This window comes from Microdochium trichocladiopsis (assembly GCF_020744255.1).
Source record: "Microdochium trichocladiopsis strain MPI-CAGE-CH-0230 chromosome Unknown B0I36scaffold_3, whole genome shotgun sequence".
NCBI lineage: Eukaryota > Fungi > Ascomycota > Sordariomycetes > Xylariales > Microdochiaceae > Microdochium > Microdochium trichocladiopsis.
Window position 1 is genome coordinate 1585711 of NW_025763546.1, and position 15906 is coordinate 1601616.

Consider the following 15906-nt stretch of genomic DNA (forward strand, 5'->3'; position numbering starts at 1 on the left):
ATGCGTGTGATGTTGCTCTTTGTTTGGATTCATCGACCCTTCCTTCCACGTGCATCTATGCAAGGCCACGCGCAGGCAGCAACGCAACAATGCGAATATATGGTGCCGGGTCTGCTCATACCACCTTCCCAACGCCGGCGCGCGCCCAAGGAGCGCCTGCGTCAATTTGTTGTCACGCGAACTCAACAGAGAGTCACAACAATGGCGGATCCGATCTAGTCCAAAGCACAACTTCCAGGCAGCCGATCTCGCTTTTGCCCCATCTGGTATATTTCAAGTCCTATTTCTTCCCTGAATCCTAAGCAGTCCCCAGTCCCCTTTCTTCTTTTTCTAGTCCTAAGCCTTTCCCAACTTCTAACCTGTATGGGCCAAGAGTGTACCTGTTACTATTGACAGGTCGACTGGGTAGCCAGAAGCCAAGCACGGGACCCGGAGAAGACGAGCCGAAATCACTGCACACCACCTCTTGACCACCCACCTCCAGTCGAGACACAAGGCCGCTCAGGTAGGCAGGCGGGGCCAGGATCGACGTCAATCTCTCTCTCCTTCACTCACTCTTCCTGGCTCGACTACATCGCGGAGAACCAGATGGACCAGTGTCCCATGCAGGTTGAGCATGATAGAACACTGAGGTAAGCAGTTGAGTGGTATGAACAGGACGGCACCCGAACAATGGTTTAGCCTCGACTTCTTTCGGCGGTCGTTCAGAGCAATCCTCCCGGATCCACTCGTGCCAAGCTGCGGAGATCGGCCAGTCTTGGTTGGTCGAACGGCTGTGTGTGGTGGGTGTGCCTGACCCTCTGCGCTAGCGACGATACCCGCGACAACCGGCTGCTCTGGTGCGTGCCAGTGGTCACGAGCAGGGGCCTCATGCGGGGTGGCTGGAGCTTCCCCAGACACCTGCAGCCAGCCCACCTTCACCAGCCTCAGCTTTCCGGAACTCTCATCCCCTCTCGTTGCATCACGGCTCATTCTTCTCGTCGCATTTGTCCGTCGCTGCATTTTCGTCACAGCTCTGTGCTCAACCTAGTCCCGGCGAGATCATTGAGCTGACAGCTACGCTCCATCTCTTAGTGAAAGACCATTGATATCTCTTGGTGAGCTGCTCAGCGTCATCACCATGGGCGGCGAACGGAGTGCCACGCCGAAGCTGGCTTCGAGCTATCCGATCCACGCTCCTGCCCCGGTGGGCAAGCGCATCACCAGGATCTACAAGGAGCGCATCAACCAGTTCTACTCCCACGGACAATGGGAGAAGCAGAATCTCCTCGCCATGATGAACGAGGGCGTCGCCAGTGGAGAGTCGCACGTCAAACTCTCGACCTGGGCCGCGCCTGGCTTGACCCGCCCGCCTTTCAAGGACGCCGTCAAGGGCGAGTATAGGCCGACTCGTGTTGGCGACGTCTTTGGCCCTTCCTGGGCGACGCATTGGTTCAAGCTGGTCTTGAAAGTGCCCAGCGAACTCCGCGACAAGGAGCATCTCGAGCTGCACTGGGATGCCAACAACGAAGGCCTCGTCTGGTCGGAGGAAGGACATCCCCTACAGGGTCTCACTGGTGGGGGCGAGCGTACCGAATGGATCTTGCCTTCTTCATTCCGCGATGGCAAGGAGCACACCATATACATTGAGATGGCTTGCAATAGTATGTTTGGTAACCCAGCAGGTGGAGACACAATCCAGCCACCGGACCCCAATCGCTACTTTCAGCTCGGCAAGGCTGAAATCGTTGCTGTCAACCTCGACGCTCGGCAGCTGTGGATCGATACCTGGATTATCGGTGATGCCGCGAGGGAGTTTCCCGAGGACTCGTGGGAGCAGCACAAGGCGCTGAACGTCGCCACCAACATCATCGACAGCTATGTCCTCGGCGACAAGGAGTCTTTGAAGAAATGCCGCAAGATCGCAGAAGAGTACATTGGATCGAATGTGAATTCGTCCAAAGTGTACGAGACCGGCACGACCGCGCAGGTCTTCGGCATTGGGCACTGCCACATTGATACCTGCTGGTTGTGGCCCTGGGCTGAAACAAAGCGCAAGGTTGCCAGATCGTGGTCGAGCCAATGTGACCTGATGGACCGCTACCCGGAGCTCAAGTTCGCTTGCTCCCAAGCTCAGCAGTACAAATGGCTCAAGGAGTACTACCCGTACGCGTTCGACAGAGTCAAGACAAAGGTCAAGGAAGGACGGTTCAACCCAATCGGCGGCAGCTGGGTTGAACATGACACCAACATGCCTAGCGGAGAATCCCTTGTTCGCCAATTCTTGTACGGACAGCGGTTCTTCGAGAGCAACTTTGGCGAGCGCTGCAACACTTTCTGGCTACCCGACACCTTTGGATATTCGAGTCAGCTGCCTCAGCTCTGCCGGCAAGCTGGGATGAAGCGCTTCCTCACCCAAAAGCTCAGCTGGAACAACATCAATAACTTCCCACACACGACGTTCAACTGGGTGTCTCTCGACGGCAGCCAGGTTATTTGCCATATGCCACCCTCAGAGACGTATACAGCGGAAGCCCATTTTGGCGATGTCAATCGCAGCATCAGCCAGCACAAGTCGATGGATCAAGACCACACCTCGTTGCTGGTGTTTGGCAAGGGTGATGGTGGTGGCGGGCCGACTTGGCAACACATCGAGAAGCTTCGCCGGTGTCGCGGTATGAGCGACACGGTGGGCCGCCTTCCCACTGTGCACATGGGTAACACAGTTGATGATTTCTTTGATGATCTCGAGAAGAAAGCGGACTCTCTCGTCACGTGGTACGGAGAGTTGTACTTCGAGCTGCACCGAGGCACATACACTACTCAGGCGAACAACAAGCTCAACAATCGCAAGACCGAGTTCCTGATGCGCGACCTGGAGTTGCTCGCGACAATCGCCTCTATCAAGCACAAGTCCTACAAGTACCCGAAGAAGGAGTTTGACACCATGTGGGAGGGCATCCTTCTCTGCCAGTTCCACGACTGCTTGCCTGGCTCTTCCATCGAAATGTGCTACGATGACTCGAACGAGGTAAGTCATTTTGCGAAATCCACGCTGCCGGGACACCATGGCTGACGATTCTCCTAGCTCTATGACGAAATTTATAAGACTGGCCGCAAGATCTTCAAGGAATTGTACCAGCTCTTTGGCATGTCTCCTGACATGACCGGCGATGGACAAGCGATTGCTCTGAACACACTGCCATGGCACCGGAAGGAGATCGTGGCCACCTCGCAGAACGAGATCGGTATTGCCTGTGGAAGCGGCAGCGTTCTGACCATCAAGCCCTTCAAGATTGCCGAGAAGCGTGCTGTTTCCGTCGAAGAAGTTTCCGATGGCGTGTTTGTCATGCAGAACGAACAACTTACAGCCACAGTCAAAGATGGCTGCATCACGTCTCTTGTAGACCGCAAGGTCGAGCGTGAGCTCATCAAGGGCGGAAAAGCCAATCAGCTTGTCATCTTCGACGACAAGCCTCTGTACTGGCAGGCCTGGGACGTCGAGGTCTACCATCTCGACACCCGCAAGGAGCTCCCCATGGGCAAGAGCAGCATTTTCGAGGACAAAGAGCACCGTGTCAGCGTGGTCACAGAGACTCGCATCAGTGAGAACAGCACGATCAAGACGATACTGAGTCTTGACGCTGCCTTCGACGGTTATCAATCGTATGTGGAGTGCACGGCCTTTGTTGACTGGCATGAGACGATGAAGTTCCTCAAAGTCGAGTTCCCTGTTGATGTTCGCAACACGGAGGCATCGTACGAAACACAATATGGACTCGTCAAGCGCCCCACCCACTACAACACGACCTGGGACATGGCCAAGTTTGAGGTGTGCTGCCACAAGTTCGCCGATCTGTCTGAGCGTGGTTACGGAGTGTCTATTCTGAATGACAGCAAGTACGGCTTCGCCACATGCGGAAGCCTAATGCGTCTGTCCCTTCTCCGCTCTCCCAAGGCCCCTGACGCACATGCAGACATGGGCAAGCACACAATCCGCTGGGCGATCTTGCCTCACAAGGGCGACCTGGGCGCCACGACTGTCCGGGCTGGATACAACTTCAACAACCCTATGAGGGCGGTGTCTGCCTCGGCATCTTGCGACGTCAAGTCGCTAGCGGAGTTTCCCATTAAGCTCACTGGCGACGACTCGCTTGTCCTCGACTGTGTCAAGCGTGGAGAGGACGACGAGGATATTTCCGGCGATGCCGACATCAAGCTGCCGAGGCGCAAGGGCAGAAGCGTCATTGTGCGCATCTTTGACAGCCTGGGCGGCCGCAGCACCGGCACTGTAAGCACGAAGTGGGACGTCAAGAAGGTCTACAAGACCAACATTCTGGAGGATGACGAGGAGGAGGTGAAGCTGAACAAGGACAACTCATTTGATATCGTGGTGGGGCCGTTCCAGGTCGTCACGTACAGATTGCAGCTCTGAGGGGGGGGAGACGGGCACAGCGGCGATGGCGAGAAATTGTACAAAGTGTCTGATAAATTGTCTTGAGGGCCTTTGCATTACTTGTTTTAAGACATGGCTATGGGTATCGCTAATGATACTCCTGTACATGAAGGGGGAGGGGCGCTGTTTGGCCCTTCGCTGGTGCGATCGCAGGCCTCTAGTTTCTTCTCTCTCGCTAGATACGTAGTATTAGGATGGAGCGCTCCACGAGTTCACTTAAATTGCCTATCACAGACCACACCACGTTAGAATCTTCCGGCGACTCGCGAACCCCTTAATCCTCACTTCGTCCAAACACGCGGCACCTGCTTCATGCTCCTCGTGTTCCTGATCATCATTACCTCCCTCGTTTGCCAAGGGCCGGGCGCGCCGTCTATCGCGTGCGCCATGTCCAAGTCATCTGTGTCGCTCTTGTGGTTTTGTCAGTGTGAGGGAGATGCACATGACGGTGATGATAGTACGGCGGCTTCTGTCGCGCGTCTAATGAGGATGCGACAAGATCTCGATTAGAGATGGCCTTGTGTTTGGCTCTGACAAGGCTCATTGCCACCCCCTGGTCATGTTTATCGACACAGACCATGTAGCCCCGGGTACAGCTTCCGCCTTGTCTGAATCTCGAAGTATTTGACAGAATCGGCTGCAAAGTTGAATGTCCTTCGGCACTTTTCTTGCCACGAGAGTCACAAGCTTGATACTCAAACAGCTTTCCTGGGTTCACGGATGGGGGCCAGAAGCGGCAACTACTGCAGACGCATAAGATTAAGCTCTAGTCCCGGCAGTCAATGGCACGCAGGTATCGCTTTCAATAGCGTCATCCGCCCTTTTGCGATCGTTCAGACCGACATCGCGAGTCGTCTACCCATTTACGCCAAGAGGTAAGGAAACATAAATCTTGACCAACGCCTCGCTCATTTCGCTCATGATGGTGATACTCTTGAATCGACGCTGGCCCAAAATTACACCATACCCATTGGTGACGATACGTGTCTCATAAAATCGTTGATCGTGCATCCAGTATTCGTGGTTTGATTCTGCCAGCATTCGCTGGCATGTTTTGATACAGTCGTCCATCTAGAACCAGTTTCGCGAGGGCCCCACGCGGGCGACTCTTCCATGGCCCTTCTGTGTGTAAGTGGATGCCGTCTACCCATGGACTCTGCATGGTAGTTTAGTACGGGCCCCGAATGTGCTTATATCTCCACGTGGGGATTGCTGCTGTAGCCGTATTGTCATTTGCGCCATCTTGGTGTATTTCGCTGGTGGGCGTGCGGGCTGGGTGGTGATGGTGGATATGGATATGGTTATGGTGATGATGGTGATGACGGGGTCGTCATGCCGCTGCTGCTCCACACTCCCTTGCTGCCGTGTCTTTGATGCTCATGCTCGCTCCTTTTCCTCCCGGGATATTCACCCGTGATTCCCACTGCTGCTGTTGCTACTGCTGCTGCTGCTCGTGGCAAGCAGGCCCATCAGGGCTCTGTAGTGTGCCGCCACGTCGTCGACAGAGGCATAGCTACTCTGCAGGTGGAGGAGTGTCGGTGGAATCTGGCCTGAAGAAGATGTGGAGGGTGTAGGGAAGTGTGGCCGTGGCGGCGGCGGTGGGGTGGAGGAGGAGAAGACTGTCGTTGTTGATTTTGTTGTTGCTGAGGACGAGAATGAGGATGAAGATGCTGCAGATGAGCCTGATTGTTTGCGTGACGACATAGTTTCCTCTTTTGGTTTTCCTTTCGCCCTTTTAAAACAAAAAAAGTTCCTTGACAGTCTTTGGTATGAGGCGGGTGGGTTGGCTTTTTGGTCACTCAAGATAATGATAATAATAATTGGGGGGAACGGGACATCCAAAAAGATGAGGGGTCTTCTTCTTTTTTGTTCTGTTTTCTCTTTCCTTTCGGAAAAGAGCTGTTCAGAGTTTAGTTTGCTTTCGAGATGCAATCAGTCACAAGGGGGAAAGCTGCAAAGAGGTTAGCAAAGAGGTAGCCAGGAGACGGCGTGCTTTTGAGCGATTCTGTGCTTGGATGTGACGGCAGGGAAATGGCAGTGGCAGTTTCATGCGCATGCACAGACAGGAGGGATCTGCGCCTGGCACGCAAGGCCTAAAATGCACCGGTATGAGGAATCAAGGGACTTGCAGGAAGGATCATTCATGTAAGTCATGGGCGGCCCACTTTGACTTGCTGGGCAAGCTCGCTCGCCCCCGACACGGAACCGGAACAGGGTTTGCTGTCTTCCGGCACGCTAGACTTTCGACGTGAGTGGTCTCCCCCAAGCCATAGCCTCCTTTTTGAGGATGAAAACCTCCGTGATTGCCTAAAGGCGTAGGGCCATGATTGGCCAAAAGGGGGGGCCCGGTGTCAACGCCGGCTGGAGAGGATGTGGAATCGTATCGTGACATTCGCCATCCGAAATGTGGGGGAGCCGACGGGTTGCGTCTGGGCTGGGGCCGGCCGTGCCTGCATGCATGCATGCGTGGAATCAATGGCATTGCATTGGCTGCAATCCGTCCTTAGTCGACAAAGTTGACCTGCAATGATTCCAAACATACAGTTTGGCACACTGCTCCAACCTCAGCGCCTGCCTGCTCTAGCTGCACAGTGGCTCAACCGTGGACGCACATTGCTCGTTTGACTCGACGTTTGTGATTCCACATCAAACCGAGACCTTGAGCACACTTCCCACCACCGCCACCACCACAACTTGACGTACTTACCACCACTACCACCACGGCACACGCCAGCTCACCTCTGCAGCAAGGCAACACATCATCTCATTCTCCACCGCCCCTCCTTGCGAGTCCCTGTCCGGCGCCGTGCAGCGCCGCCAGCTATGAACCCTGGGCTCGCATGCTCACGCCTCTCCCGAGGGCCCCCCGCCGTCGTCCATGTCACGCTCCCTGTCTCGACCGCTACTTTTCCCCTGGCGGCGACAGCACCCTCCACTGACCACTAGCCACTGCTCTCCCGTGTCCTCACGTCTCGTGTCACCATCCTTGGCGCGCTTGTCGGGGCCGTCCGGATGGTGGCTGTCCCTAGAGTCGTCACATGGCCAGCTGATTCGTGGCAAGAAGACCCGGACCACACTAAGTCTCGATGATCTGCCTCAAGGGCCGCTGCCGTCACTGCCAGAAACTAGCACACCAAGGAGACGTGCTCCGCGCAGGAGTTCCGTCGTCCAAGTGACAGAGACGGGGGATGACATCGTCACAGACCCAGGCGCAGAGCAACCCAAGCCAGGAGAACATGACGAGCAAGACGAGCAAGATGATGGCCCACAGTATCCGACTGTCGTGATGCAGGCACGTCGCAACATGCAAAAGTTTGACAATTGTGTCCTGCTGACCCGTGTCGGCGGCTTCTATGAGCTCTACTTTGGCCAGGCTGACGAGTACGGGCCCTTGCTCAATCTCAAGGTCGCCCAGAAGAAGACCAGCGCTGGCCCGGTATCCATGGTTAGACCTGCCTTTCCCCTGGTGCTGACAGTTTTGATGTGTCGTCTTGACAATGTGGTCAATCAGCTGTGTTGCAGCTGTGCTGTCCTTTATTCTGTCGCTGTAGCGCTTTCTCTGCTTTGCCAACAGTCTCTGATTTCTCCGTGTTGTGATCTAGGCTGGCTTCCCCTTCTTTCAGCTCGACAAATTCCTCAAGACCCTCGTGCTAGATATGAACTGCTATGTCGCTATTGCCGAGGAGTTCCCCAATGATGCTGGCGACAAGATCAAGTCGGGCGGCCTCATGCATGATCGCAGGGTCAACCGCGTCATCACGCCAGGGACTCTGATCGACGAGAACTTCATTGACCCGTATGCTAATAATTATGTAATGGCCATCCATGTCAACAGCCGGCTCCGTGACGAGCCCCCGGTAGATGAGAGCAAGAGCGACACCTCTTTTTCAGAACTTGTCCAGCCAGTACCTCTTGAGGTTCCCCCTGTCGATGCGGCCGAGTCCATTGGTCTAGCATGGGTTGATGTCTCTACCGGCCAGTTCTACACGCAGTCCACGACGCTCTCTTCGTTATCAGCGATACTATCTAGGGTTGCTCCTCGAGAGGTTGTGGTAGATGATGTGCTCGAGAGCCGGAGGAATCACAGCATCTTCTCCGTTCTGGCAGAGGACAAGCATCTGATCACCTTTGCGCCGCATACCAAGCAGGTTCCCATCTCCGAGTGGACGCCCATGCTTGAGACCGAAGTGCCATTGCACACGTCGACCGCCTTTACCGGGGAGGAGATTGCGGCGGGCAGTCTCCTGCTGCAATATGTGAAGGACCGGCTCTTCGGGCTGAGCATCAAGCTGCAGCCGCCGCTCCGCCACGAGAACCTGTCCGTGTTGACAATTGACAAAAATAGCATGCGAGCGCTCGAAATCAAGCAGACCATAAGGGACGTGACATTTCGCGGGAGCCTCTTGCACGCAATACGCAGGACCGTCACAAAAGGGGGTGCTCGCCTGCTCAACACGTGGCTGAGTGCGCCGTCGACCTCGCTTGACGAGATTCACGCACGGCAGGACCTGGTCGAGCACTTTATCCAGAACGAAGACCTGCGCGATCAGATCATCATTCTCCTTCGCCGGAGCCATGACTCTCAGCGGCTCGTGCAGAAATTCGCGTTCGGGCGAGGCGACGCCGACGACATGGTTGCACTTTGCGACACCATTCGTGCCGCGGAGAATATTGTTCAACTATTGAACGAGCAGTCGCCTGCCGGAAACACAAACGACTGCTGTGCGTCGCTCACATCCCGGATCAAGCTCGAAGACCCCCTCGCACTCGCGCAGCGCATCCGCACCTCCATCGACGAGGAAGGGCTCGTACAGCAACACGAGACCGAAGAAAACAACGCCACCATGCTTGCGAGTCTCGCTGAGGACGTCGTTGCCTCAGAGGGCACACTTGACGACGCCGCCATCCTGCCCAAGACCGTACTAAAACGCAAGAAGCCAACTTCCATACGGGACCACTACTCGGACGAAAATACCGTGTTCATGATGAGGCCCGAGGCGAGCAGGGGCCTGCAGAAGCTGCACGCCAAGCTTGACGGTCTCATGCAGGAGAAGGCAGACCTGTCAGAGTCGTTGCAGAAGCAGATGGGCGCGGCGAGCCTGACGCTCCGCTGGACGCCGAACCTGGGCCACATTGGGCACGTCAAGGGCAAGGATGCCAGGAAGGCAGCCGCACTCTCAGCATCGTCGCAACAGTACAGCGCCGTCAGCTCGAGCCGGTCGACCCGCGCGATGCACATCCCGGAGTGGACCTCGCTGGGCCAGCGCATTCACCAGACGCGGTACCAGATCGGCGTCGAGGAGCAGCGCATCTTTGCCGACCTGCGAGCCCTCGTGGTTGTCAACCTCGTCAAGCTGAGGCAGAACGCGGCCGTGCTAGATGAGCTCGACATTGCCACTTCTTTCGCCAAGCTCGCCATCGAGCAAGGGCTCGTCCGCCCCGTGCTGAACGACGGCACCGCCCACACCATCATCGGTGGGCGCCACCCTACCGTCGAGGGAGGGCTCCGCGAGCAGGGACGCACATTCACCAAGAACGACTGCCTGGTCGGGACGCCCGGCCAGGGCAGAGTCTGGCTCATCACCGGGCCCAACATGGCCGGGAAGAGCACCTACCTCCGCCAGAACGCGCTCATCACGATCCTGGCGCAGGTCGGGTGCTACGTGCCAGCGGACCACGCCGAGATTGGCATCGTCGACGCCATCTTCTCGCGGGTTGGCTCCGCCGACGACCTGTACCGCGACCAGAGCACCTTCATGGTCGAGATGCTCGAGACGGCGCAGATCCTGCACGGCGCGACGGGCAGGTCGCTCGTCATCATGGACGAGGTCGGGCGCGGCACCACGCCCGAGGACGGCACGGCCGTCGCGTTCGCGAGCTTGCACCACCTCGTCACGGTGAACCGGTGCCGGGCGCTGTTTGCGACGCACTTTCACGGCTTGGCAGAGCTTGTGCGCGAGAAGGGCATGCACGTCAGGAGTCCCGGCGAGGACAGCAGCAGCAGCGAAGGTGAGGTAGCAAAGCGAGGGCAGGCTGGGCAGCATGGCGCGGTTGAGATGTACTGCACTGATGTGGCAGAGGACGACAGGGGAGGGTTTGTCTACGTGCACAAGCTGCGGAAGGGCATCAATCGGCAGAGCCATGCGTTGAAAGTAGCGCGCCTGGCTGGGCTGCCTGAGGCTGCGGTAGAGGTGGCTCGGGAGGTTCTAGCAAAGGAGCAGCAGGAGGACAGCAGGAAGGGCAGTGCCGACTACGATTGACGACAGTTGAGTGGGAAGGCATTATGGGGATTAAGGACATGCTGTCATATCATGAGCATCATTCAGCGAAACATTTGGACGACCTTTTTGAAAGAACATCAACCGATCAAGTGGGCACGAAAGACGACTAAAAGATGGCTGATGGCCGAGTTAGCTATCATGTACAATTTTGGAAGTGTAGAACATGTGTAGGATAATGGACCAGGACAAGACAAGGTGGATTTCATCATAAGGTGTTGTTGTTTAAAATTGGTGTCATCAATGAAAATGATTCAGGGTTAAAAAGCTCTTGAGTTTTTTGTTTAATCACAGAAAAACACACTTGCTTCTTTGTCCGTGGTCGTGTAGTGAAATGGGAAAATAAATATGGCGGAACTAACCTTTTTTTCCTAGGGAAGGATGTGAAGCCAACGGGAGCTCGTCCTGTGTTTTGTTGTTAAGTCGATTGTCCCAAAGGTGGGACTGGATCCAGGATCAAGTCACACGGTGGTTCTTTCATCACTGATTGTCACTCTACGACGGGACTGATCGTCTCGCTTTGCGCGCACGCGCGCGCGCGCGTATATGTGCTCGGTTTCATATGTTTTTTGTATTTGGACTTGTTGATGATGAACCTTAGCCTTCTTCATGTCGCGTTGTACCTGTAGCATAAGCTCCAGCTCATCGTCGTGATAGTCATCTCGGCATAACACTCGTGATTTGGAGCGTTTAGTCACTGTGAGGATCGTCAGCATTACATCGTCCACACATGGGGGACGGGCTCCTTTCGGATGCCACCACGGGGATACGCACAAGAGACCACCGAAGCCCTCATCGTCAGAGTCCTCCTTCTCGGACTCATCAGCCTTGGTCTCGGTAGCGGCGGCGGTCTCGGTGGCAGCAGCGACGGGCGCGGCCGAGGCGTAGGCGTCGGGGTTGGCGATGCGGTCCTTGAGGGCCTCGATACCCTCCCAGGTGATGTCGGTCTCGATGGCAACGGCCAGGACGTTCTTGTAGGAGTTGAAGAACGAGTGGATGACGGAGGGGAGGGTGGGGAAGTTGATGGCGAGCGAGATGCACGAGATGGTGGTGATGGCGCTCGTGAAGGTCTTGAGGAGCTGCTCCTCACCAATGTCGAGGACATCGGGGGAGAAGGTGTTGCCAGAGTCGTAGACCTGGGCGACACCGAGACCGTAGGTGAAGGGCGAGATGTTGAGCATGTTGAGCAGGACGGCCTCGGAGGGGCCGACCTTGCCGCCAGCCTCGACGAGCTTCAGGTCGGTGGTGATTTCAATGGTACCACGGGCGATCTTGGTGGGGACACCGAGAGCCTGGAAGAACGAGGTCTTGCCAGGCTCCATACCGGTGTTGCCGGCAGGGACCCAGACATCGGCGGGAGCGACGGCACCAGCACGGGCAGGGGCAGCGACCTTGTTGGAGAGGATCTTGTCACGGATGTCCTTGAGGTCACCGTTGGTGAAGACGAAACCGACGTTGCCACGGACGTGGGGCAGGAGACGCTCGTAATCGGGGTTCTCAGCGACGAAACCCTTCAGGGCACGGCGAACCTATTTGCGACGAACAGAGCCTGGTCAGCATTCTCGCTCTCCCGCCTTCACTGGCGGCAATTCTGGCCATTGCGCCAAGGCGCGCCACGCAGCCATCGCAGCTACTCACCATGGTGTTCTTGCCCATCAGGACGACAGCCTCGCTGCGGAGGGCCTGGCGGACCTCGTGCATCTGCTGAGAGCTGACATTGTCGACGGTGACGATGAAGACGGAGCGGTACTCCTCCAACAAGCTCTTCAGCTTGTTGAAGTAAGCTCCCTTGTCAGATTTCAAGCCTCCCATTTCTTCTTTTGCGTGAAGTTAGGATGTTTAAAGGCTTGATGGCGGTTTTCGTGGTTGGTATGGTGTTTTGGTGGTGATGTCCAAGGCAGGCTCTCCGCCGCCCAACTTTTTCCGTGGGGCGCATTTGGGCCAGCGTCCTGGAATTTCCGCTCGATATTCACCAGTTGTGGACGACCGCGGCCGGGCCACGCCTCGCTTCTTTACGGCTATCGATAAGCCGATGTGGCTGCGCAGCGGCTGAAGGGCCACGGCCCCCCTCCCCTTGTTGTTCACTGGGCCCCACACCAAGCCAGGGCCCACAAATGTCTACTAACAGCCCTGCGGACTCTTGCTGGAGCGCTACGTGTGGGCAGGATTCAACATCAAGTACAAGAAACTGACAATGCGTTACCAGGTGTGTGGGTATTTTGACGGGATGCCTGTATTGAGCAGTGTATCTGGATATCGTCCCAGACCCACCTGCCATGCTGTATATGGATGCTGATATATAAAGTTATACGCCATGAAGTTGTCCATCGTAAGTTTCGTAATATAATGAAGTACAGTAATGTACAAGCTCAATCGTACACAAACCCAAAGGCCGCTGGCTCGTACCCAGAGTCTACTGGGACGAAAGAAGGTCGACAAGACCCATCTGCGTGGCAGCCTCGGCCTCGGCCGACTCCACACCTTGAGGATACAGGTTCGATTTGTTGCACGACTCCTGAAGCTGTCCCTCCAAATATCGGCTCAACGCTTCTCTTCTTGCTTCAGTACTCAGCTGCGCACCACTATCCAGAGCGCCAGCTTTCACGAGCTCGAGACGTCTGTCTTCGAGGAAGCGATCCATACGCTGAGTGTGACGAAGGAGGCCGTTCCGCGCCCGAGGGCTCTTGGACATTCTTTCCAAATCAACCGTATCAGCCAACAGTTCCAGAACGAGAGGCTCTGGTGGGTAGAACCCGAACACCTGTCGAAGGCCACGAACAGCTAGCAAAAGACCAACTTTGTCGTCGAGCTTCCGGAAAGAGTGTGCGATTTTTCGAGCCAGCTGATAGTCAAACTCCTGATGCTCGAAAGCGGAAGTGAATTGGACCATTTCGGCAAACAGGGTACGGCCGTGAGGAATTTCTTGCTGATACTCCCGCTTCCGGATCGTGTACAGCCGGTTCGCAGGAATCGCCATCCACAATGCCCGGAAAGTCAGCGGATCAGGCTTGATGGCGTATTCGTCCGTCAAGGCGTGATAAAGATCTGCCACCTGCCTGCCTTGCCCGTCCTTGATGTACGAGAAGAGCAGCTGGTTCATCATGAAGGCGTCCGGCGCCATTTCAGCCTGGCGGAATGCTTTCCACAGGTCTTCCATCTTCGCATGAAGACCACGCTGGTTGTAGCTGTCTGCAAGTAGGGAGAATGTTTCCAGAGTCGCGCTCGGCCACCCGGTTCCGGAAGGACTCAGGTGGACATTTGAACCGAAGTTCGCAGCTTGCTTGCGCAATTGCACGAACTGAATTCGGGCATTGATCATCTCCCAAGCCACCGAATCAGCTTGCGCCATGAAATGAGCGGAATCCGAGCGCAGCCAAGCTCCCAGCAATCCGTTTACTTGCACTGGCCGCGGTATGATTCCTTTGTTTATCATCAGCAAGAACACTTTGTGGGCATTCTCCACCTCTCCGAGCCCGATCAGGCGCTTGATCCATTTGCCGAAGAAGAAAGGATTGGCGATGGTCGTGGGCAGCTTTCTCGTGTCCTTGATGTTTGTGGAGCCAGACGACATCATGTCAACAAAAATGTATAACGCATGATCTGTCTGATCCGAAGCCAGGAAGTAGGCGATGACCTGGTCGTAGTCCTCAATGTTCATACCGGCGCCGAGCATGTCTCGCATTCGTCGATAAGCATCGTATCCGACTTCGACCGATGCAGGATTCTCCGCACAAGCTCGGATAAAGGGCAAGAGAAAGCGAGGATCCTTGGAGCCAGGCAGCTCTGCGATGTTCTCCACGGCCCGTTCCGCTCGCTCCAGGTCACCAACCAAGCAGTACATCCGAAGACCTAGCTGCCAAAAGTCCAGAGCGGTCTCCTTCCTAGCCCCGAGTGTCGTCACAAGCCTCCGATGGTTGTCGAAGGCCTCCTTTTCGTGTCCGTCTATAAACATTGCCTCAATAGCCAGCAGCTGTTGCTCATCGCTTAGTGTCGCTCCTGTGTTCTGCATATCTCGAGCGAGAACAGCAATATGCGCTATGCGGTTTGGATTGTCCTCTCGCTCGCTAGCCAGTGCCCGCCACAACAGATCCCATGCAGCTGGAGGCACGGCATTCCTCCTACTGACCAGTGCCTTGCGAATGTTCATGTACCCCTTCCATAGCGCACTCCGTTGGTGTTCTGAAATGTCGCTTTCTCGGCGAGTGACGAGGTGGGCCACCCGTTTGAGCTTGCGATTAAGCCTCGAGATCCTCTGAACATCTGGACCCGCCCAACCTTCTTCTTTGATGAGAATCGTTTCTGTGATATGACCGGGGAGCTCTAGACTCGTTTCGCTTTCGTCCTCGTCGACTTCAACTAGATCTTCCGCCAGACGTTTCTTCAGCTTGGCGACCTGGTCCTTGCCGCCGACCTGCTCCAGTAACTTGAAGAGGCGAGAGGCTTCTTCGAGCTGTTGAATCATGTCTTCGACCTTTCCCTGGCCAGCACCACTAGTGAGATCTCCGTGTAGGGAGTCTCCAAAAGCTTCTGCAGATGCGAGGCGCCGTACACCTCCGCTTTTGTCCTGTTCGAAGTAGTTCACCCTGACCGTCTTCTCGTCGTCCAGTAGGCCCAAAGCCTGCATCAGCTCGCGCCTCTCATCGTCTCCAGAGCTTGGATCTACGCCGGCGCTGGTCGTATTCGGTGGTGGTTTGGGCTGGGCGATAGCCGCATTTGACGACTGTCGGGCAAGTACGCGGGAAGGCGCTGGTCGAGCCGTCCATCGTGGCAATGCTCTCGGTTTCTGAAGACCCAGACGACAGGATCTGCAAATGAAATCGCGAGCGCTGAAATCGACCAACACGCTTCTTGGTGGCATCACCGCTGTCGACGGAGTGGGAGTGTCGTGTTACTCATCTGTCATGGAGAGTCAAGGCTTGGCAAAAGTGCTACAGATGACGAGATGATCCCCCGCGATAAAGCTCTTCACATGTGTAAAGTGCTGCTTATCGCAGGGAGGATGGGGAAATTTCTTGGGCAGGGTGGTTATGTAAGCCATGGTCCCACTGGCCAGGCCTGCTCCATAACTGCATCTAGCGCAGGGTCCACGGGTGCGCGAGCCAAGGCGCGTCCCAGCACAGAGGTACTGTGTGTGTACCTGCGCTTGGTCCTAGGGCTGGTCGAGGCTGGACTCAACCTACCGAGCAAGGTCGC

The 15906-nt window shown here is 55.9% G+C and overlaps 4 protein-coding genes across 4 annotated transcripts; 2 read left to right on the forward strand and 2 right to left on the reverse strand.

Moving 5' to 3' along the window:
* Positions 1 to 1120: 1120 nt before the first annotated feature.
* B0I36DRAFT_238335 (glycosyl hydrolase family 38 domain-containing protein) lies at positions 1121 to 4414 on the forward strand (the record flags this gene model as incomplete). The annotated part of the gene is made up of 2 exons (XM_046149603.1): positions 1121 to 3010; positions 3068 to 4414. The coding sequence occupies 2 exons, from the start codon at positions 1121 to 1123 to the stop codon at positions 4412 to 4414; spliced, it is 3237 nt and encodes a 1078-aa protein (XP_046015136.1).
* A 2119-nt stretch (positions 4415 to 6533) lies between these two features.
* B0I36DRAFT_346897 (muts domain V) lies at positions 6534 to 10695 on the forward strand (the record flags this gene model as incomplete). The annotated part of the gene is made up of 3 exons (XM_046156506.1): positions 6534 to 6580; positions 7382 to 7880; positions 8038 to 10695. 3 exons carry the CDS (start codon positions 6534 to 6536, stop codon positions 10693 to 10695), a joined length of 3204 nt encoding a protein of 1067 aa, XP_046015137.1.
* Positions 10696 to 11174: 479 nt separating this feature from the next.
* On the reverse strand, positions 11175 to 12525 carry B0I36DRAFT_240353 (ribosomal protein L10-domain-containing protein; the record flags this gene model as incomplete). Its single annotated transcript, XM_046149756.1, has 2 exons — positions 11175 to 12242; positions 12352 to 12525. 2 exons carry the CDS (start codon positions 12523 to 12525, stop codon positions 11175 to 11177), a joined length of 1242 nt encoding a protein of 413 aa, XP_046015138.1.
* Positions 12526 to 12922: 397 nt separating this feature from the next.
* Positions 12923 to 15658, reverse strand: B0I36DRAFT_317499 (uncharacterized protein). The gene has a single exon (XM_046153167.1). It carries the CDS (start codon positions 15569 to 15571, stop codon positions 13127 to 13129), a length of 2445 nt encoding a protein of 814 aa, XP_046015139.1. The 5' UTR covers positions 15572 to 15658; the 3' UTR covers positions 12923 to 13126.
* Between the last annotated feature and the right edge of the window lie 248 nt (positions 15659 to 15906).

Excerpts from the sequence above, each read along its gene's own strand:
- B0I36DRAFT_317499 (XM_046153167.1), bottom strand. The coding sequence starts at position 15,571 with ATGCCACCAAGAAGCGTGTTGGTCGATTTCAGCGCTCGCGATTTCATT.